At 54.3% G+C, this 21,936-nt stretch overlaps 10 protein-coding genes across 10 annotated transcripts; 4 read left to right on the forward strand and 6 right to left on the reverse strand.

Moving 5' to 3' along the window:
- Positions 1–131: 131 nt before the first annotated feature.
- AB675_5086 (General alpha-glucoside permease) lies at positions 132–1,667 on the reverse strand (the record flags this gene model as incomplete). Its single annotated transcript, XM_018145269.1, has 1 exon — positions 132–1,667. The coding sequence occupies one exon, from the start codon at positions 1,665–1,667 to the stop codon at positions 132–134; it is 1,536 nt and encodes a 511-aa protein (XP_017999344.1).
- Positions 1,668–1,823: 156 nt separating this feature from the next.
- On the reverse strand, positions 1,824–2,806 carry AB675_5087 (uncharacterized protein; the record flags this gene model as incomplete). The annotated part of the gene is made up of 2 exons (XM_018145270.1): positions 1,824–2,647; positions 2,704–2,806. 2 exons carry the CDS (start codon positions 2,804–2,806, stop codon positions 1,824–1,826), a joined length of 927 nt encoding a protein of 308 aa, XP_017999269.1.
- A 230-nt stretch (positions 2,807–3,036) lies between these two features.
- Positions 3,037–4,086, forward strand: AB675_5088 (Quercetin 2,3-dioxygenase; the record flags this gene model as incomplete). Its single annotated transcript, XM_018145271.1, has 1 exon — positions 3,037–4,086. The coding sequence occupies one exon, from the start codon at positions 3,037–3,039 to the stop codon at positions 4,084–4,086; it is 1,050 nt and encodes a 349-aa protein (XP_017999485.1).
- A 733-nt stretch (positions 4,087–4,819) lies between these two features.
- On the forward strand, positions 4,820–5,161 carry AB675_5089 (uncharacterized protein; the record flags this gene model as incomplete). The annotated part of the gene is made up of 1 exon (XM_018145272.1): positions 4,820–5,161. One exon carries the CDS (start codon positions 4,820–4,822, stop codon positions 5,159–5,161), a length of 342 nt encoding a protein of 113 aa, XP_017999481.1.
- A 220-nt stretch (positions 5,162–5,381) lies between these two features.
- On the reverse strand, positions 5,382–7,757 carry AB675_5090 (Laccase-2; the record flags this gene model as incomplete). The annotated part of the gene is made up of 4 exons (XM_018145274.1): positions 5,382–6,457; positions 6,505–6,544; positions 6,595–7,447; positions 7,528–7,757. The coding sequence occupies 4 exons, from the start codon at positions 7,755–7,757 to the stop codon at positions 5,382–5,384; spliced, it is 2,199 nt and encodes a 732-aa protein (XP_017999314.1).
- A 1,842-nt stretch (positions 7,758–9,599) lies between these two features.
- AB675_5091 (NADPH dehydrogenase) lies at positions 9,600–11,051 on the reverse strand (the record flags this gene model as incomplete). Its single annotated transcript, XM_018145275.1, has 1 exon — positions 9,600–11,051. One exon carries the CDS (start codon positions 11,049–11,051, stop codon positions 9,600–9,602), a length of 1,452 nt encoding a protein of 483 aa, XP_017999440.1.
- A 1,470-nt stretch (positions 11,052–12,521) lies between these two features.
- On the reverse strand, positions 12,522–13,562 carry AB675_5092 (Pyrroline-5-carboxylate; the record flags this gene model as incomplete). Its single annotated transcript, XM_018145276.1, has 1 exon — positions 12,522–13,562. One exon carries the CDS (start codon positions 13,560–13,562, stop codon positions 12,522–12,524), a length of 1,041 nt encoding a protein of 346 aa, XP_017999386.1.
- A 674-nt stretch (positions 13,563–14,236) lies between these two features.
- On the forward strand, positions 14,237–15,025 carry AB675_5093 (CTD kinase subunit gamma; the record flags this gene model as incomplete). The annotated part of the gene is made up of 1 exon (XM_018145277.1): positions 14,237–15,025. The coding sequence occupies one exon, from the start codon at positions 14,237–14,239 to the stop codon at positions 15,023–15,025; it is 789 nt and encodes a 262-aa protein (XP_017999280.1).
- A 193-nt stretch (positions 15,026–15,218) lies between these two features.
- AB675_5094 (Histone acetyltransferase type B catalytic subunit) lies at positions 15,219–16,715 on the reverse strand (the record flags this gene model as incomplete). Its single annotated transcript, XM_018145278.1, has 1 exon — positions 15,219–16,715. The coding sequence occupies one exon, from the start codon at positions 16,713–16,715 to the stop codon at positions 15,219–15,221; it is 1,497 nt and encodes a 498-aa protein (XP_017999270.1).
- A 1,522-nt stretch (positions 16,716–18,237) lies between these two features.
- On the forward strand, positions 18,238–21,198 carry AB675_5095 (uncharacterized protein; the record flags this gene model as incomplete). The annotated part of the gene is made up of 4 exons (XM_018145279.1): positions 18,238–18,694; positions 18,747–19,006; positions 19,947–20,567; positions 20,620–21,198. 4 exons carry the CDS (start codon positions 18,238–18,240, stop codon positions 21,196–21,198), a joined length of 1,917 nt encoding a protein of 638 aa, XP_017999468.1.
- Positions 21,199–21,936: the final 738 nt, after the last annotated feature.

Consider the following 21,936-nt stretch of genomic DNA (forward strand, 5'->3'; position numbering starts at 1 on the left):
TAAGATTTGGTCCCATATGTGAGCAATGTGATGACCAGCAAATAGAGAACATTGGTATGATGAATCGTACGTAATACTAGTACTCGATGCAGCGCATGTTCCACAACAACCAATACCACGTTGGACCCTTCCTAAGCACTCGTCTCATTCAATTGATACTTCTCGAATCGTCTCGCAGAAATCCTCCTCTCAAACATGATATCCAACTCTTCGAAGGTACGGTCCTTGGTGCCCGGGACGAAGAAGTACATCAGCCCAAAGTAAACAACAGCCATGCCAAAAAAGATCCAACCGATCTTCCCACCGAGGTTCGCCTCGTCCTGGTTAAACAGGTAGGGCAAGACAATGGTCCAGACGACGCTGGCGAACGACGAGAAAGCCTGTCCCACACCAAGGGACTTTGCACGCACGTTCGCGGCTGAGACCTCCCCAGCGACGGCCATGGACGCGCCTACGGCGGGGCCGTAGGAGATGGAGGTGAAAGCCGTGGCGACACCGATAACGGTCAGAGTGGCTGAGGAGCGTGGGAGGGCGGAGGCGATGCCCATGATGAGGTACATGACGACGCAGATGGAGACGCCGAGGAACATCAAGGGCCGGTGTCGGAAGCGCATCATGAGGACGATGTTGATGAGGGCGGAGACAAGCCCCACGCTGACGGCGACCTGCACGAGCATGAGGACGGTGTGGGAGGGCAAGCCGGTCTGGCTGAGGAAGTAGGGCGCGTTTGCTGAAAGCACGGCCCCAACGATCTGGGGCATGTACATGCAGATGAGGATGATGCAGGTACGGCGCAGGTTCGTGCCTTTGAAGATCTCCACGAGGCCGGAATTCTTGAAGGCGATGCGCATGCGTCGCTCAGCTTCGACGGTGGCTTGGATTTCAGCGAGGCGGGCGTCGAGATTCTCGCCCTTGCGGGATAGGCGGCGGAGAGAGACGAGGGCGGCGTCGTGCTTATCCTTCATAACCAGCCAGTACGGGGATTCTGGCATGAAGGCGAGCCCCGCGGCCAACAGCGCGGGAAAGGCCCAGGCAGCGGCGAAGACGACGCGGAAGGCAGACTGGTCCATGATGCTCACGCGGCTGAACGTCGCTGAAATGCCGATGAGGAGGCCCAAGTTGAGCATGACGGTGTTGGTGCTCAGAGCCAAACCTCGCATTGGCAGTGGTGCGATCTCAGACACGTACGTCTGCGTGCCGGCCAGGAGGAGGCCGACTGCATAGCCAGCGACGATCTTGCCACCCAGGAACTCGGCTGGGGTTTTGGAGATATAGCTGACCGCGACGCCAGCACTCCCAATGATTATGGCAGCTAGGAAGACGGAGCGACGTCCGAACCAATCTTGCAGATGGCCGGCTGAGACCGAGCCGAGCATGTTAAAGATGTTGTAGAGTGCGTTCCAGAGTGACTGCCAGTACGCTGGAATGATGAGGACGCCGTTGACCTCAGATGCAAAGGTCATCTGGAAAGCCGGCATGGCAAGGCACACCGAGAGCGCAAGGTTCTCGTAGCCGACCATAGTCGAGCCAATGTTGGCATAAAGCGTCCATAGCACGATCTTGGGGTTGGCTTTCAGGCATTGCCATGGGGTGAGCTCAGGTGGTGTGTCAACCTCGGCCACTTCGTCGTGGAAAGGCGTCTGCTTTGCTTCGATCGACACGGACATGTTGAGGGTATTTTCGCTCTGAGCGTGTGTCAATGCAGACTTGCGAGCAAGGTTGGGAGCAGGAAAGTCTTAAAGAAATACTGGACCGTCTATTGTGTCTGGAGTCCCCGGACGCCCACCCCAGGTTGCCCGGAATTCCCGCCAGTTTCCAGCTTCTTATGCTTGGCCACGTGGTTTCATCAAAGACTCGAGAAAGTCAAAACCCTGCCGCTGGATATGCCAGGTGCTCGATCCGACTTTCATTTGCGCGGCAAAGGTGTGTTCCTCTCCAGGAGCCTCCAGCATGCCGGAAAGGACCCTATGCTTTTTTAAGGTCGAGTACAGCATTCGGCTTAGGTGGATCGGCACTTTCGTGTCTGCTGTTCCGTGCACAATAAATGTAGGCGGGAATCCCGGACTAATGTTCTCTGCCGGATCCACATCGACCCATTTCTGAGACGGATAGATGGTCTCTGGGACCTTGCCATTGGCAATCTGCGTCAAGGCAAATGCTTGGCGGGGGTCAGTGAAGTCGGGAGGACCTGTGGCCTGACCTTCCAGAGACACGCCTCCCTCAATGGGGACAGGACTCGCCGAATAGATCTTCTGTAAGAAATCGTCCGAGAATGTTGGCAGTCTCATGTTTGGGATTGGCTTCTTCCAGATTGGATGTGAGAAGTTGCAAGCACCATACATGCTGTAGATGCCTGCGACCGGATGCGGAACGCCGAAGCCCAGGCACATAGCCAGCGTGCCGCCGGAAGACGTGCCGAATGCGAAGACGCGTTCCAGATCAGCCATATCGTCCAGCGCACCAGCATGAAGCCATGCGAGGAGGTCTCTACAGTCCTGTATTGGCCCTTCGAGAAGGTCGACCTGGGGACAAAGGCGATGATTTGGAGCAAGCACAATCCAGCCACGGTCAAGACAGTCGTAAACTTGATCTTGGTTGATCATCCTAGCCGAGCCCAGCATGAAAGCGCCGCCATGGATGTTAATGACTGGCATCGTCAGTTCTGAGCAAGTACCATCGTGCAGAGGAATTTGTTGTTCTTACTAACAGGACGTCTATTGGCGTTGCTCGGCACGTAGACATCGACATCGATCTCCTGGTCACCAATGGTCTTGTACACCCTTCTATAGCTTGGCAGCCTGGCCATTGTGGTCTGTTGATATGTACACTGGTCGTTTCGCAGACTCTACTGTGGTGATCGAATATTGCATCGAAGCAGGAACGGAGCACCAATAAAGTCGACCGAGCGGATGCGTCCCGGGATTTCCGGAATATCTGGGGCACGACACAGCCATGGGGAGCCTTGAATAAATGTAGCGGCCCCGCACCAGCTGTTGGACATTCACCTCAGGCAAATGCGCAATAGAAGTCGGAAAGATGGTCGTCCAAACATGCGCAACGCCTCCCAATGCGAGGACGAACTACATCGTCGACCAGTTCGAAGGCGAGCGCATCACAATACCCGGCTCCAAGGGCGTTTTCCGAATGCTCGCCTCTTCCAAACAGACCAATGGCAGCATGGCAATCTTCACGTCTGGCTCCGTGATCGCGGATGCGCCAGGCTTTCACTGGCACGAGGAAGCACACGACGTATTCCTCGTGACCAAAGGCTTCCTAAAACTGTGGGCTGGCGACAAGTGTCGGATCCTCGGGCCCGGAGATTTTGCTTATGTTCCACCTAAAGTCATCCACAACCCTGAACAACTTGGCCCTCATACCGAGCTCCTGGGGCTCGTAGCGCCAGGGGACTGGGTCGACTTCTTCCGATATGTAGGCGAGACGTACGAAGGCGTTCTAACGCCGGAGCATGATGACCGCGACCTCAAGCACGCCTTGATCTCGAAACTTATGGCGGCCAAGGACCGCTTTGACGTGCACTTCTCGCGCGACTATCAGCCGCCAGAGGTTGGTGAATGGCTTGCAGAGGAGAATGTGCTTGGTAAAGCGGGAGAGGCTTATTTCTTGCGGGCGAATACAGGACCGAGATGGGTTCTGGGAGGCGTCATGTCAAGGCCATTCATACTTTCCTCTCAGACGGGCGATAGATTCTCAATCTCGAGCATCGAATCCTCGAAAGCATACGCTCGTTCATCGCTTTCGAGATGGCTGAGTTTCGCCACCGTCGACCACTGTTTCGTGGTAAAGGAAGGTGTCTTCAGCGTCAAGGTCCAGGGCGACGACGAGTGGAGTGATGTTCGAGAAGGGCAGACCATCGTAATTGCTGCTGGTGAGACTTTTATGATCAAGTTCTCCAGTATGTTCGTCAGAATATGGTCGTTTGCGAACGGGAAAGGTATTGAGGAAGTGATACAGCGGGCAGGCAAGGAGTACCAAGGCTATGTGTTACCCGACAAACCCGAGGATTGGGACGAGGGCAACGTCTTGCAGACTTGTTTGGACATTGGAGCGAGCACCACTGCAGACTAGACTAGGCGGCCGGTTGTGAGGTGTCGAATGTCCGGAGAAGTTGTATCAGGTTTGTCAGCCATTTAGCAGCATGGCATCAAACAGCCACTTCTACAACACAGGATACCTTAGGGACTGCTTCCTGGCTTGCTATGTACCTGTTCTGGACGACTGATTCTGTCAAGCATCAGTAGAGGCCTCGACAGCGTATCATCACAGCTTTATCACAGTGTCAGCCTTTCCATCGATTCCTGGGTGTAAACCAATTCTACGAAGAACACCTATGCAACCGGGAGCTCTTGAATCTGCGAACAAGACTTCGAAGAAATATTGCAGTTGATCCAAGCAGCGATAGTTGTATACTTGTATAGTACTCGGCAGCTGACAGTCTGATACTACCATTGTAGCGAAACCATGGAGTCGATGTCGTCGATCACTTGCTGCTCCACATAGCCGTCAGGACCTTCGATTTGAATCAGTCGAGACTGCCGCATCAGGTCCTGGCGAAGTCCAAATTGCCCCTCGCGCGACATGCATATGTGGAAGCGACCTACACTACTATGCCGAGGGTAAGAACGGCATGTTCACCATAGCTCAGCCACTGATATTGGGCCGTGAAGGCGCAGGAGAAGTGGTCGCGGTGGGAAAAGGCGTGACGGGCGTTCGGATTGGAGATCGAGTGGTTGTTGAGCCTCAACGGCCATCCTTCAAGTGCGCAAGCTGCCGACGGGGCCAGAAGAATTTGCGCAGCAAGATGAAATTCGGAGGGCCAGCCAGTAGCAATCCACCAGTTCAAGGATCGTTGCAGGAACTCTATACCCACCCAGTCGAGCTGATGTACCCAGTGCCTAAAGCGATCAGTTTCGTCGTCGTTGGGATGGACAAGCCATTGCAAGAGATCAGCCTGGGAGCAGCCGCTATTCGGGAGGTCGACATCGTGGCCGTCTGGCGGTACGCTAACACATTCCCGACTGCCATTGCGTTACTACAAAGAAAGCAGATAGACGTGTCGTCTCTCATCACCCATCAATTCAGTTACGCAGGACACTCGACACCAGAAGACGTTCCTGGCAGGAAATCAACGCCAGCAAAGTAGTCATAATAATGAAGATGTCCATGACTAGACAGTATATCCTGGTACATCATACACACACAAGGAGAAGCAATATTTCCGTTTCCCACAGCGCAACACCACACACTCGCTCGCTTCGCCATTAGCTCTGACCCCTCGGATCACTGTTTCACACGGCTGATGGTGCTGTACACATCTCATCTGTGCAAAATCCGCCAACTCGCCTCACCCGGGCAGCTACCATTTAGAAGTGGTGGTTCCGCTTGAGATGCTGGTCAATATACCTCCTCTTAGCACCCCCCTCACTCCTTCTAACAACATTCTCCCCACCCCGCGCGGCCAGCATATCATCAAAGTAGCTCCTGACCTTCAACCCACTCTCCCCACTCGTGACCTTCTGCCCACCACCCGCAAAGTAGCTCTTCACATTCTTGCACTCCTTCTGGAACGCATCCTTCGAGGTATACTGCTGCGCATGGATATCATCGGGGCGTTCAACCCACTGCATGGCCAATCCGCCGTCAACGTGCCACACAATGTGGCAGTGCATGAGCCACGCGCCCGGGTTGTCGGACTGGAAGCCGATGACCGTGTACCCTGGGGGAGCGCCGGGGCCGGCGGAGCCGACGAGCATGGCGGTGTCGCGACGGTTGGGGTTGGCGAAGTTCAGTGTGCTGACCAAGCTGGGGTTCCACGAGGTAGTGCCCTGGCCGAGAACGGAGAAGTCGTGGCCGTGCAAGTGCATGGGGTGGGAGGCGAAGAACTGGTTCTGGATGATGAAGTAGTACCATGATCCCTTCTTGTTGAGGATGACGGGGTTGGAGATGGAGTTGTTGCTGATGGAGCCCTGGGCGAGGGACAACAAAGTGGGTTGTTCATAGTCGACTTTCATGGCGCCGTTGTTGAGGAACCAGCGGAAGACGACGCCGTCGTCGGCGGTGGCGACGTTGGCAACGTTGCCGGCGGGGAGGGTGGATGCGGAGGCTTGGAAGGCATCCAGGGAGCCGGCGCCCTTTTCGAGGAAGGGGACGAGGCTGGCGATGGGCTCGTCGGCGCAGAAGGCGAAGTCGGCGATTGTCTTGTTGCCAAAGTCCGAGACTGGGAGGGTCAATGGGGTGCCATCGTACTGGATGATGCCGTTGGCGGAGCCGAGGCCAGTGTTGACGCAGCCGGATGGGCAGCCGGTTTGGGTGACAGCACGGAGGAAGTAGTTGCCAGGAGATTGGTTCATCTCGACAATCACGTCGTAGCGCTGACCGATGGCAATGTTGAGCCATTCAGTCTTGTATGGCTTGATTGGGACGTAGTCGGTTGCGATGACTTGAGAAATGTTAGCAGGGATCGCTCATCGTGGGATGTCAGCTTACCAGTCATCGTGTGCTTGTCGAAATGGACGGACCACATGTTCTGGGAAGCACTGTTGATGAGACGGAACAAGTGCTTCTTGCCGGCTGAACCTTCCACAGGGCGTGCTTGCCACGGGAGAGATCTGGGAAAGTGTTGTGGCCGTTGAGCATGTAGTTCCAGGTAGGACCAGGGCCGAAGTGAGCGATGCGAGCATCTTGAGCAGCAGCAGTCACGACGTTTGTGCCGTTGCCGAAGAGGTCGTCAATCATAACATGGCCCATGTCAAGATCGTAGTTGGCTGTAGCAGGGCCGTGGATGATCATGGGGCCACGGACACCATCGCCTAGCTGAGCAAGAGCATGGGAATGATACCAGCCGGTGCCGTACTGGCTGGCAGCGAACGTGTAGGTACGGGTATCACCAGGAGCAAGAGCGCACTCAGTGACGCCGGGTACACCGTCCTGGTCATTAGTACCCTTCTGAATGATACCGTGCCAGTGGATAGACGTGGCGTTGTTCTGCAGCTTATTGGTAACGGTGATCTGGATGGTATCACCCCAGTTGCACTCAACAAGAGGACCTGGGACCTGACCGTTGATGGCCAAAGCCAGACGAGGAACGCCATCGAAGTCCAGAGTAGTGTTGGTGATGACCCAGTCGTAAGCGCAGATCTTGCCAGTCTTTGGGCCGTCATTGTAGTAGTCGGTGGAGGTGCTGTATCCGCACCACTTTGAGCGGTCCGCAGGGGTATTGTCTGGGCACTGACCATCCTTGAGAGGTGGGAAGGGCTTGGTGCAGTTCGACTTGTCGTCACCTGGTTGCGGGCCGCCCGGCACATCACCCCAGCCGGAGTATGTGGGAGCGGCTACGTTTGTGGGCACAGTCTCACTTGGAGCAGCGTTAGGCCAAGTCCAGACTTCGCCGTCCGTGCCGATAATGCTACCGGGGATGCCAGGGCGGAGGCTGTGAGGACCAGCTGGTGCAACTGGGCTTGACCAGCCAGAACCACCGGCGGGATAGCCAGTACCAGAGGCAGGACTGACATCAGTTGCTTCCCGCCCAGGCCAGTTGTTGTGCAACCGCAGCTGGCAGCTGTGATGGTCTTGGTACGGGTGACGGTGGTCTTGACGGTCACCACAATATCGCCACTGGGCTTGGCCCATGAAGAGGTAGTGGTCGCGCCATCGACGGGTGCGGGTGCGTCGGTCCAGTCTGCGAGGACCGACCCTGCGAGACCCAGGAGGAGAAGGCTGGAGCTCTTCGCGAACTTCATGATGAAGAAATGCTATCTGTATGTGCAAAAGAAAGGACGGGGATTTTGAGCTTGATCCCTAAACAATGTAACGAGAGTGAAGGATTTACGTCCCTTTGACGAAAGAGTGACGGTGGGTGAGGAAACCCGACAAAAAGCAAACTGCCGCTGGTATCGACAGTGAGAAAGAATAGCGAGACAAACCTGTGGATGTGGGTGGAAAAGCAGTTTTGAAGGGAAGCGTCAGCCTTCTCTCGTATCAGGCCGTCTGTCAAGTGGATGGACTCATCTCCATCGGCTCGCTGAGACATCTTTCTCCTTGGACCTTACCTCATGAGAGTTGGAGCCCTTCGTGTATGGTTGGGTACGTGAGTGTGCTCCGCGTACGATCGGCCCGTCGTCCACTCTGTTGCAGTCTGGAGCACCGCCCGCAAAAGGATGCAACTCTCAACGGGCAGGGGAAGCGAAGAAGCAATAGCGTTTCGACAACAAGCATCAATTCGGTTGTAGCTTAACTTTGACTAATGAGTGGCGACGCGGGCGGCTTGCGATGCCAATTTCGTGGAGATGTGTCGATAGACGCTTCCACTGTTTCGTTTGAGGAAGACGACTTTGGCTGCAGCATCCCTCACATGAGATTATTGTTCTCTGGTCCGGGGCGTCGACTTCTAGGTCACTTGTCAACCTGTCATCACGATGATTGTGACGAGAAGCTCAGTACTCACCTGATGACCTGCCTGCCTTTTCCACGGTCACGGCACCCTTTTGCCGTGATCTACACACGAGTTGCACCTTCGTGTACGAGGAGATTGGCGAAGCGACCTGTAGTGTCAGTGATTAAATTTGGTTGGACGAGAGGCTGTCGCCGGTGGGTATCGCACAGGTGGCTGCGGCTATTTCGAGCTGCTACCCCTGTTTGAGATGAACTTGTGATGGGATTCAGGAGGTGGGAAGAAGGATCAAGGTTTACCAAGCTCACCGCTTGACGATGCCAAATTTACTCTTGTTTTTCGTCTGTGCTGTGCATCGTGCTTTCAGCCTGCAATTTCTTCTTCTTTGTTGTTGATCATTCGAGTGTTCAATTTCAAGGCAGACTTCGTTGTTGGGGCCTGGAGGGATCCTAAACGATGCGCAAGAAATATCTGACACTGATGTGCACAGTCGTCTACCGAAGATTTTCGCTGCATTTGGTCAGGGGTTGCGCGACAAGCAGGGATGCTCGGTTCAGAGATCGTTAGAGTTCGGTACCTGCATCGACACGCGCTTTCCAGGCGATCTCGGAAACACGAGCTGCGCGTTTGGGTGTGCCTGTTCGGTTGCACTCGTAGTCGAGCTTGCTGGATGCCGAGCGAGCAGTCCATTTACCTATATTATTGTAGCTTCAGCTGTCCAGAAAGTACGTCTCGCGCCTGCTTTCGTGTTCGTGATTTTGTTCAGAACGTTTTGCAGATGAGCGCGCTTAGTTCCACGATCGCTGCAGCTCCTATTGTCAGTAATCTTTGGAACTGGCGTGACTGTTTCTGAACGCAATTTCGGATGTGCTTGTTGGTCTGCCAGGCGCAAATACGGCGACGACGTACAGCATGCAAGGTGTATCGTCGCAAAACCTGCAGCCAGGCTTCAAGCAAGACGAAGACAAAAGTGTGAAGTCCGAATGTAAAGTGAAGGACTGGAAGCTGGGGTCATCAGATGTCATGTTTGCTTCCAAGTAAGGGATGCCGTCAACCATGCCTGAGCTATCAATGGTATTGTTCGAGGCTTTTCTATTGTTTGGACTGCACGTCCCTTGCAGCGGCTTGTGACATCGTCATCGTCATTCGCGGCTTCCGCGTAGTTTGTCAAGCCCGATTGGCGTCTATTCATCTAGTCCAGCTTCTGAGCTGGTCTGTAGTCTATACTCTGTACAATGCGACCCAGCGTAGTAGCCAGTCCACTCCTCAACGTTTCAATAACATCCTTGACCAGCATCATAGGTATACTCAAGTCCGGGTCACTTGCCAACCCTCTGCCCAGGCGACGCATATTATGGTAGAAGAACTGAATCCCAAGCCCGCTGCCCACAACTTTGATGGGAATGGCATTAGCAAACCACTGCCCTTTGACAATGTGGCTCATGGCTATCGCGTCCGAGTCAGGCACGGCTGGATTGAGCAGTGTCTTCCGCGGCAAAGTCGGTTCAAGCACAGCGCTCCTTCCCAATCCAATGAGATCCGTGACGCCAGACTCGATGCCGTCTGCCATCCCGACTCTGCTTCTGTATCCGCCACTCAATTGAATGGGAACATACCCCTTTGAGCCTGCAGCCTGCAGCTTCTGCACCTCGTCCGCGAAATCAGAGAAGAATGCCTCGCGAATACGCGTAGTTGCCTTCCGCTCCGGCGCACGATCCATGGTCTTGGCGCCGAAGGAATTGTGCAATTTGGATGTCGTGTTTTCTGCATTGCCGCAGCTGATCTCGATCATGTCAACCATGCCGCTTGTTATCAGCCAGCGCACCTGCTCTAGACCTTCGCTCGTCTGAAGACCTTGTCCGTCGGCCATGTAGTCCGCCGAGTTGAGCTTGACGGAGACGCAGAATGGAGGAGGAAACTCCTCGCGAATCTCGGTCACGAGGCGCTTCAGCAAAGCCATGCGTTTCTCGGGCGAGCCACCGTACGTGTCTGTGCGTTGGTTCGTGCGTGGTGACAAGAATTGTGAGAGCAGGAAACCATGGGCTCCATGAAGTTGGATGCCGTCGAAGCCCGCCGCATGAGCCACGCGAGCGCCATGCCTGAACATGCCCACAACTTCATCAATCTCTTCAAGCGTCATGGCCTTCGGCGTCCCCAGGACCTTACTCATAACGAATTTATTCAGCATCGAGTCAGCCCCAGGCAACGCGACCGGCACCGCAGACGGACACATCGCCGGCATATTACCCGGCCTCTCCCCAGCACCCGCGGGGGACATGCGTCCCGGATGCGCCAGTTGCACAATACACCGCGTACCCTCCCCACGGGCGACTCGCGCCCATGCCTTCCATCTCTCGAGATGGGGAGCCTCGAGCGACTTGGAATGGCACACGACGTCGCCTGCAATGGACAGGAAGCGAATATCAATCTGAACTTGGCCTGTGATGATGAGGCCGTAGTTTGCTGCTGCCCATTCGGCGTAGAGGTTGTTGAAGGATGGTACAGGCGGGTCGTAGAATGGAGCTTGTGCTAGGGTCTCTTGCATTGGGCATTTCACGAGACGGTTCGGGAGAGTGAGGCCGCATGGGAGGGTTATGGGGGTCGCGAGGGTTGTTATTGCGGATATGTCTTGGGCGGCAGCCATCCTTGGGGTGTGATGTGGGTAGTCAAAGCCGTCTTTTGGGGTTGCGAAGGCGTATCACAGCAGGTGTCGTATAAAGAAGCATACCTAGGTAGACAGGCAGTATAACGGATTGCCTTTACCACAACACTAGCAATGACATAGTGCCATCTTGGTTGAATTCACAGGGCCGCTGGCCCGGACGATGACCGCCGCGGAGTTGAGCAGTATCTGCAGCGGATTCAACATCCTTGAAGATGGCATTGGTCGATCGAGTCGACCAGACGTGCTCAATTGCAGATAGAATGGGGGAGATGTGGTCACGACGATAAGAGAGCGAACCCTAGCATGATGACATGGGAAGATAAGGCATAGGATTCTGCCAAGCATTGACGTAGCAGCAACGCGGTCCGGCAGCGGGAGTCGTCTACACTAGTACAGGGCTGTTCGTCTCACCAGGCAACAGCGGATGCTGCGGTGGCATGACAGTAAGTACTGCTTCTTCATGTAAGCGTTGAAGAGAAAGAAGACGATGTCGAGGGCAAGACCAATACTTATACCTCTTCGACCGGGCACAGATCCGCGGCAATCCGAAATGAGGACTTGACTGATCCACCCGAATACATTCACTACTTCTAATATGGAACTCACTTCGTGCTCGCAATCGAAGTTTGCAATGTTCCATCTTTGTCATTACACATTAGACATTCACACCAACAAGGACGAAGTCGAAGACACCAACAAGGACGAAGTCGAAGACACCAACAAGGACGAAGTCGAACGCAATAGCAATATGTCCCGAGAAGAAAACTCGGGTTTTGGCACGGTCAGCTAAGGAGATACCTGCGTCAGATATTTGGCTCCCGTGACCGCCAACTTCTCCTACCGCAATATCATTGCAAGAGCGGCCACTTGCAGGCTTTGCCACATGCCTGGTGCTCCATTGCAGGACGTTTGTCTTCACACCCACGAGGAGCATCTGGTGACTTAGCTGTCCCTCGCCGCCTTCTGAGAGGTCTCTCAGTCTTGTGTCTCGTGATGAGTTTCCGCATCCACTCGTGAACAAGTAGATACACTACGCAGCACAGCACTCGGACCTGAACCCACGCGTCGAACAGTGAATGCGTCCTGGATGAGTCATAAGAGTCATCGTTCCGCAATTGCCTCTGATCTTCACTGCGTCGATGAGGTATAAGTAGTCGAGTTCCCCCAACTTCTTCTTTCCTTTCTTCCTCTCATCCCGGGCATAATTCCACAGCCCCATTGCCATGCCAAGATAGCAACTGCTGCTTCTGGGTGGGGCGAACTTCCATTGTCCGACGATCTCAGTTGTCGTCGAGGCCGGTGCAGATAGATTCCTGAGGTCAGGCTCTGAAAGCATCGCTTCTGGTCAGTCATGCATGTCCAACACATCTTGTCCAAATGTATGCGAAGTTCTTCGTCCGTCCGAAAAGACGATACGCTACTCCTCAGAGTGATTTGTTGCCAGGGTGATCACCTTCCATTGAATCGTGTTCCGTTGACGCCAACGCCACCTTTGCCAAGCTCCGACGCAACCACAGCAGCCTCGCGCACACCCCTTGAGATCGTCCCTCTAAGGCGACCTTCCTCCAGCACAAGCAGGCCACCAATCGTACACCCGCCCGGCGTGCTGACCTTCTCTCGAATCAATGCAGGGTGCTCTCCGGCTTGAACCATGCCAGCTGTTCCACGCATAGTCTGTGCAGCCATGAGCTGCGCTTCTGCGCGCGGAAGACCCATAGCCACAGCACCGTCTGCCAGTGCTTCGAGCATGAGGGCGAGAAACGCTGGTCCGGAGCCACATAGCGCAGTGGAGACGTCCATGTTCGATGGCGGAAGGTGAACGACCCGACCGATGCGAGTGAAGATCCACTCGACCAATTGTGACTGCTCTGGAGCCAGCGGTGGTGATGGTGTGGCGAGCACAGTCATAGACTCTCTGATGACAGCAGCAGTATTTGGCATCGCACGGATGACTCTGGTGGGATTGCTTTGCGGCTCGCGCGCAAGTATCTCCTCAATCTGCTGTCCTGTAACGCCGGCAAGAATCGAGATGAGCAGTTTGCCCTCCAGCGCTTTCCTCATGCCAGGCTCTGAAAGGATGTCGGATACCATGTATGGCTTACATCCGAGGATCACGACATCTGCTTGCTCAACACCCTTCACGTTCTCGTTCTGCAGGACTGTAACGTTGCCGGCTGCTGCTGAGAAGCCTGAAACTGCATTCCTGACGCGCTTTGCGGACTCAGGCCGTCGCACGCAGCCGATGAAGCGAGTCGGGGTTCGAGATGGTGTGGATGGGCCGTCGCCAGTGGGAGTGGCAGTACCTGAGTCTGGGTATGCTGGAGATGGAGCTGTTGACGGGTGATGTGATATCGATGACAGGATTCCTGATAGTATTGCTATGCCCAGAGTCCCGCACCCGAGTACTGTGAGGGTCATTGGAGGAGACTTGCCCATGACGGCGAGATTACCAGATGTGTTGAATCGTAGAGGCGCGGATGTCGTGTCCATGGTATCCAAACAACGTGATCCAAGAATAAGGGTGTAGGGTCCCTGCTGGGAGAATTGGCGGATGTTGAGAAGGGATATTGTCGTCGCAATTTTTGGGATATGCAGAATTGGTGAAGATACCCCAGATTTCGAAGCCGAAATATTTTGAAGTCAGCAGCCTTGCGAGATCGGCTCTTGCTCAGCAGCCAATGGAAGTACCGGAAATGCGGAGCCTTGTTTCCTGCGTCTTGTCCTCCGGTCTTCTGCAATGCAAAGAACATCAGCTGAACACCTCTCGTCAATATCACATTGGGACTCCCATATGAGCACTTGGCCACTGCGCATCTCCTGATAGCACGCATTAGATCCGAAACGACGCCTGTACACTGAGGAGAACTCATCATTTCCATCATCTCTACGAGACACGACGTGAAACCCTACCTTCATTGATATTCACACATACCAGCGTATCTTGCTCACACTCACGTCTTTCGACACACGCCTGCGGTGCACAAATCGGCCGGACTCGATTCCCTCTACCCTTCTCAACACTCTCGCCTCTGGCGCAACATTCGCTCTGCGCACTTCTCCCTATCTTCCCGCGGCGCATCAGTTCGCTCGCTCACCCACCGTGCCGGTGGACGGCTGCCTGGGACAACCTTCGATTCCCCAGGCCTACGGCTCGCTACCTCACCATGGCAGACCCCTTCGAAGTCCGCATGCGCTTCACCACCCTCCTCTCGCACCTCTCCGCCTCCACCACCTCCCAAATCAAAGCCGCGCACTATGCCCTCAAACACCGCGACATGGACGAAGACCTCCATTCTTGCATCCTCGAGAACCTAGAGCAGGGCAAGAACAACATGAATAATAGGGCCAACATCATGTATTTCCTCGAGCACCACGCAGATGTTAACCTGCGAGAGGGCGGACATAGCGCGTATCTGGACATGGTGAGGCGGGATCTGGGGAGGATAGTGGACAGTGTGGCGCAGAGTGGGGCGAATGTTAAGGTTGCGAGGAGGGTGGTGGGTGTTTTGAGGGAGAAGGGGGTGTTGCCGGCCAAGATGGTGGAGGGGATCGAAGTGGATCTGAAGGTGAAAGAGGAGCAGATGGGCGATCTATTGGAGCAGGAAAACACGGAAGCAGCGCTGGAAGCAGTGGCCGAAGCGCCCATGGAGGGTGTTGTTCTCAACGAGAAGGTCACGCCGCGGCGGGAGAGCAAGTCAGCCACCAAAAGAGAGATCACAGAGCGAGATCGGAAGGCGATCGAGCAGAGGATAGAAGAGGACAGAATGCGCAATAAGAGGTTGCGCGAGGATGTCTGGGCTGTCAGTGGGGATGATGATGAAGAGCTGGAGAAGATGTGGGAGGAGGGGAGTGATGTGGGTGAGGACGACTATGTCATTGCGCAAGAGGAGGCCGAGGAGAGGTTGACGTTTGCGAGGTATCATCGCGCTACATTTGAGTCTGCGTCTACCTAGCAGTGGACGTCGACCTGGGATCCATGATTTCTGGTATCGACATCTCGAATGCCCCTCGTGGACCTCGGAGCACTCGCAACCCGGGCTACTACGATAAGCGGAGGTGGACGAACCACCAGGCTTATCGCTATAGGGAATAGATGGATCGGAATCGCAGAGCAATCCCGGCCACTAGGTGCGATGGGGCATCTCATTATGCCTTCACCCGCTTAGAATGAGCACCATCGCTCTCGCCATGCTCATCTTCTTCATCATCGATTACTCTCCGCTTTCGAGCACCAGACGAACCACTTGGGCCAGCACCATTTCCATTCCGAGCCTCTTCCTTCTGCAGGCCGGTGGAATAAAGCAACAGAAGACCCTCAAACTCGTCCTCCTGCCCATTGGCAGTATCGTCCATTTTCGACCTCCGCTCGTCCTCATCCAGCTGGAGCAAGACATCCTTGTTCTTCTTGTATATCCGCTGCTTCAACAGCACTCTCCACCAATAGTACGCCCGGTCATCTGGGTTGGCTGCTCTGGGGCCTTTAATCTTGAGGGCAGTCTTGGAGCCACCTCCCGAGGACCGATGCGAGTAGGCGATGTTGGCGAGGAGGTAGAGCTCTGTGAGGCGGGCAAATTGGCGAGGCGCGATCTTGTATTGGTGGCGGATATCTTTGAGTGTGTCGCGGGGAAGTAGCTTTGCGGTCGGCACGGTATGAATACTGCCTCGTGCTGCCTGGATGAATGGTTCTGTGTCGAGCTTGATGTCGTGCTTCTCGAATTCTGGCCGCAGTCTCCTGAAGTCGCAGACATCTCTTAGCTTGTCGAACTCCTCACTCGGGTCTTCGACGGTCAATTCGGTTATGGTGGAATCGGCGAGTGCCTCGTCGTAGATGGCATAGTATAGCGCAGCGCCATGACCTGCTCTCTGGTACTCTGGGAGGATGAGGAATTGCGATATCCGCAGTCTCGAGGGTACCTCTTGTGCAGTCAACGGTTTCGTGGGTGGGAATGGTTCGAGGAAGTCGGATTTGTTCGCAACAGACTTCTGTTCCGGAGATCGCAGCTGAAGTCGGTAGAAGCGGTAAGTTGTCGAGTAGCCCACGAAGCTGTACGGTGATGCCTTCGGGTTGACTTCTGGTGCAGCTCTTTTGTAAGCGACATACACTTTCCATCGATTCAGCGTCCATTCGACATCGTCCAAGTCCAGATGCGTGCCACCTTCTATGAACATCGTGATGAGAACCTGTATGTTGCCTACCAAGGTCTTCATCCGTGGATCGGAGAGCGAGGCTGCCCATATCTCGTATGTCTCGCCGTTCCGGCTGTACTCTGAGATGCGCTCTCCGGGTGGCTTCCACGATGGCAGATCTGGATCATTTTGTAGCGCTTGCTCCAAGCCTTGCTCGAAAGCGATGGGTGGTAGAAACTCCCTCAGTGACTCGTTGAGATCAGTAGCTTTAGTGTCACCGACGGTCTTGAACTTCTTTCCGTACGATATCTGCAGGCTCGGTCGCATGTCATGCGCCGCAAACTTGAGATCGATCTGGAGGTCTTTGTAGCCGAATATCTGTTCTGCTTCGCCGAATATGGGGTACGTGAACTCGGGATGAAATTTGTGCGCCGGCGGTCCGCCTGGCGGCTGGATCAGAGACAGTGTGCATGCTTCGTTGGAGCTGACTGACCACTCCTCGGAGGCGCCCTCCATGGCGTCGGTCGAGATGGGAGATCAGATGCGCAGCAATGAGGCAGCGTTCGTAGACAACGTCGCGAACTGTAGGAGACGAGGAGACGAATTGGCTACAGACGAGAGCAATGTCAATGTCAACGAGAGTGCGACGTGGTCCAACAACCTTCAATAGAGATGGCAGTGATTGTAAGTGAAGACTTCATGAAATGCGACGATGAGGTGAGTTCCACAGGCACTCCAACTTGGGACGCGATTGCCCTTTCTCCGCGACGCGTTGAAGCTTGGCATTTGATATGGGCTTCTACTTCCATCTTCGCTCGTGGATCACATCTTACAAGTAAGCTATCGAGGTGGCGCATTGGTCCTTCGGACTGTCACCGCTGTACTCGAGGCACCATGGGCTATTCCACAGCTCAAATCACCACGCGAAACCGGTTCAGTGACGCTCCTAGGAGGCTACTCCGACTATTGATCAGTGAAAGCCGGGTCAAGACGATTCCACGACTGCGATCGCGAAGCCCCAAGCCCACATGTTGAGATGACCACTGAGTTGATGTTCTTCTCGATCCACTCAATCCCACAGATCCCATGGCATCCCTCAAACATGGTTGGCGACACTGTCCGACATAGCACTGACAAGATCGTATAAGGTGTTCCTTGTGCTTGAGTGAACAGTTCCCTAGGTCGGCCTTCACCCATCCTGTCTCCGCTCTCATAGTTCGATGGATCACGTCTGTCGACCATGTGTATGCACGGCATGGTGTTCGACGGCCACCAGCTTTGTCATTAGTAATCTGCAATGCACAGCGACGATAGCGCAAGCGGATTCCATATGTGTCAATGCGTTGCGACTATCAATCTAGTCTGCGTGCCGCTGACTGGACCGCGACTCGCTTCTGCTGCGAATAACTCACTGACCGCTGCAAACAACCTCGTCATCCCATCCGCAGGCGGTCACACAACTGCTGTCAAGATATCATTGCCACGCAGGCCGCGCAGTCTTGTGACATGAGGGCCTGAGCAGTTCGTGAAACCAACAACTGCAACTTGAGTGCACGGCAGAGCCAGATTCATGTGCGCTCGTCAACGAAAATGCGGATGGCTAAGGAAATGGAGATATGGGGAGGGGTCGTGAACTCCAGCCGATCCAGCGACCATCTCCTCTCTGGTCGTAGCCAAAGTTAGGCCTGACGATACCTTCATCGTGAGTGGCTCAAACAGCCGTCGCCGGCAGCACTCGGGGCGAGAAGCATCGAACGTCGCCATTCGATGTCACAACATCTCTTGACCCAAGGCCTTGTTTCTGTTGACGTCTGGATCCTGTCGTTCATGCACAGGATTTTACCTTCATTCAGCTTGTCACACCTGGAGGCGTACAAGACTCATGACGAGCCGAACAAGCTTCTCAATGTTCAACTTCTATTCAATGCACCACCGTTGAGGAAAAGGTCGACAAGAACCACGAAAATCGATAGGCCACTTCCTCACACAGACTTCATTTGACCATTCCCGTGATGGGCGAGGCCAGTGACCGACCAACATGACTTCGATCAGCGCCAACGACGCACAGCTCGGAAACTATGTCTGCTCGTCTACCTCATTCCTCTTACTATCTCTGCGACTCGTCCTGACCCGACATCGCGACAAGAAGTTCGGCTTCGGTTCTCTATTGACGGCAACGTCAATGCTAGTGCTTGTTGCGCGAGTTGTCATCGTATACTACTATCTGCATTATGGCACCTCACAGGACTACCTTTTCTCGAAAGGTCGAGAGAGTTTCACGTCGCCGCCTGATCTTGACAACATCCGCGTGGGGAGCATACTGGCGCTCGTATCGCGGATGCTAATCACCACCTTCTACTGGTTGCAGATATGTCTCTTGCTGCACTTCTACTCAGCCATGGTGCGTGAGTTTCACTGGGTCAACACTATCAAGGCATGCTGGGTAGCTATTGTTGTTTCGTACATCATCGTTGTGGTCTTGACGTTCGCTGAATGTAGGTGTCTCATCACCATGTACCGCAAGTCTGGCGCTGACAATGCCACCAGGTCGCCCTTTCCGCCTCTACTGGCAAGTCACTCCAAGTCCAGGAAAGTGCGTCCAAGCATACGCCCAGCTCCTGGCTCAAGGCATCTGCAATATCATCCTCGACCTGTTCCTCCTCGCCATATCTTGGCCACTGGTCGCTGTTCGGTGCACATTGTTGCAAAAACTACGTGTGGGAGCGCTCTTCATCATCGGAACCTTCTGCATCGTCACCACATGCATACGAATAGCATACATCTACGCCGACGACTCTCACCAGCCAGTCCGTAGCTTCTGGGCGTCTGTCCAGATGTTGGTGTCGTGCTTTGTGGCCAATTCTCCGACGATATATGGATGCTGGCAGGTCTCAAGGCGACGGAAGGCTGATCAGAGGTTGAGGAGGATTAGCAGGCCGGAAGAGTCGTGGACGACATTGTATTCGCCAGCTTCTAGTAATCGGCCGCTTCCGTTGCCGTCGCCGCCGGCGGCTGCGTACGATGGCGGAAGTGAGAATCGGTGTTCGATGGTAGCAACTCGTGGTGATGAGAAGGTGTGGGCGCGACATGTTCCGTGAGATCGCAGTCTGCGAGACGGTTCTCGCAGCGGGTGGAAAGATTTACCTGAGGCACAGCACCTTGACTCCTACTTGACTTCCACCTCATGAGACACTCGCTCTTCAGGCTATCGAAAACCGACTCTTGGCAAGTCTTCGACCGCACAACAATGCACCAAGTTGTGCACCGCTAGCACTTGTCAGCATTCTTTGCTTCGACGTCCGCAACTACGCACTGACACCATGTAAGCGCTCTCCGGTGTTCGAGGCATACTGCAGCTAATCCTCGTCATATAGCGTCACAGGAGTCGTGACAACAGATGGACCTGTGAGGATCGGCGCTGAAGAGAGCGCTTGCGCAACAGCACTGTTTTAAATCCAAGGTCCAAGACCTAGTTCCAATCACCTCGATCGCTTCGTAGGCTTGCAGCCTGAGCACCTCTTGCCAACGAAACTTCTTATCATCCAGTCAAGCACGATGAACAAGCCGGCCTACGTCGTAGAGCGTTTTGAAGGTCGCCCTGCACACCTGGAGCAGTTCCTTCGGCAGCTACAGCAAGATCAGACAGCCAATTACACTAAGCGCACCTGTTCTCCGAGTACCACGGGTCCGACCAGCAAGAGCAACGCGATCGCTCATGAGACAACACGATTGCTGAATCTTCCACAGGAGATCCTGAACGAGATCTACCGGCGACATTTCGAGGGCATCATCCTCAGGCCATGGAATGCGGACTTCTCAGTAGACGGCCTTGACCACGGCGACTCGCGCCTAGCACTGCTACTTCTGTGCAAGTCTCAGAAGCAGGCTATACATCAAGTCCTCATCAATTGTGCAACAATCAAGATGTACAGCGAGTTGCATGTGGCAGCTTTTGCTATGGGAAACGCCACCGTCGACAGAATACAGAATCTCCAAGTCTGCGAGCGAGTGATGAGACCGCACGGGACGCCTTTTCCTCTCATGAGCAAAGCCCTGCTCAAACTTCCGAATCTCAAGTCGCTTCAGATAAGCATGGGGGATTTTGAAGTCGACATGAAAGATGGGGACTTCCGCATCGAGAACTCTATTTACGAATTCTACTTCCAGCATACCACCTTGCTGGGAGAGATGCGTGATCCATGTCGAGATCTGAGGGAGGCAGCCGCCAAGCTGGAGGGTCATTCTCTGTGGCTGCACGACTTGCTACTTCAGTCCGATGGACTCAAGATCACTGTAGATTTTTCCTTGCGGTCAGGGGCAAATGCTCAGCTCGCCGCATCTGTGCCAGGCGATTTGGAAGTCTTCGATGTACCTGTGGAAATCTCATATGACTCATGGACGCTGACTGGAACACACAAAGGCAAAGCTTTCTCCGTCCCTCAGACCAGCCTCGAGGATTCAAGCCATGTCGCCCAAGACCGCGGTGCATTGCTGCATGTTATGCATCGTCATGCCGAATGCGAAGACGAGGTGTTTCTTTTTCTCAGACATTCCACTGTGCACAGGATCGTACGTGGATCTCTTTGGCTTAATGCAGGATAAGCACTTCCCCGGAAAGGCGCCTGTACCGCAGAAGACCCGGCTCAAGCGTCTTGCATGGGAGGTGGGTGTCGTTCTCCTGCCGGGGTCTGGATGCGGCTTCTGCGGCTTCTGCGGCAGGTACGATGTCGTACCGGACCCTGGGTACCGCTTCTGCGGCGGATGTGACACAAAGCTGGAACAGCAATGGCATATTTGGCGAAGAATTCTGCGGGTCGAAAACTCGACAGTTCTCAAGCGACCTTGGAAATCTGTGTATGGCCTCATTGCAAGCTTCGTCGTGGAGGCGAAGGGAGGGCTGACAAATGGATGGAATGATGGATCCTGGCTGGGATTCGACGAGCAGGAGCATTTCTTCACACGCTTGTTTGATCCGGAGCTGGAATGGGTGAGCAGATAGACTTGTCAGCTCGTCAACATCTGGCAGCCAATGGTTGTGGTTGGACAGATACCGCCACTTGCAGAGCCCGCCTGGAAGTTGTCCTTGAGACCACAACCAGTCCACCTTCTCGACCGGCGACGTTGAGGCAAGTGAAAGGGGGAATCGCGACGCAGTATGGCGTCCTCAGCAGGCGGCGAGGATGGATCGGCGAGCGGTTCCGCAAGGTTCTATCGATACCACTGACTCACACTTTCAAATGCAAACGGTATTCACCGACGAACAGCGAGATTCACTTCGAGGCACAGTGAATGGCTTTCAGTCACTTCGAGCGATGTTATGAAGCTATCTAAACCCCAGCTGCTGTCCCAACTTTTCACTAAACGGTTCATCCTTCTCTTCAGCGAATTTTGTTGGCTCTCGCAAAGGTTGAATCCGTGACTACATACTGACTCGAAGTAAGTCGTCATGGATGTTTAGGGCACGTCACCGCTGATCCTCGTGGTGTGACGCACGTTCGAGAGGGAAAGGAAAAGGGCAAGCCGCTACCGAAGACCGAGAAAGGCGTCAAATCGAGCTTGAATATCTTCTCACAACTACCTCGATCTCTTGACAGCTTCGAAATATCTTCATACCCTGCCAACCGATCAATCTCATCGTCCCGATAAGCAAGATGGATTTTTTGTCCGCACTTGCAGCGCAAATTCGTCGTCGACTCCCTTTTCTTCATGCCAGACGCCACCTTCTAGACCTCCCACA

The sequence above is a fragment of the Cyphellophora attinorum genome, assembly GCF_001299255.1.
Source record: "Cyphellophora attinorum strain CBS 131958 chromosome Unknown Contig15, whole genome shotgun sequence".
NCBI classification, from domain to species: Eukaryota; Fungi; Ascomycota; class Eurotiomycetes; order Chaetothyriales; family Cyphellophoraceae; genus Cyphellophora; species Cyphellophora attinorum.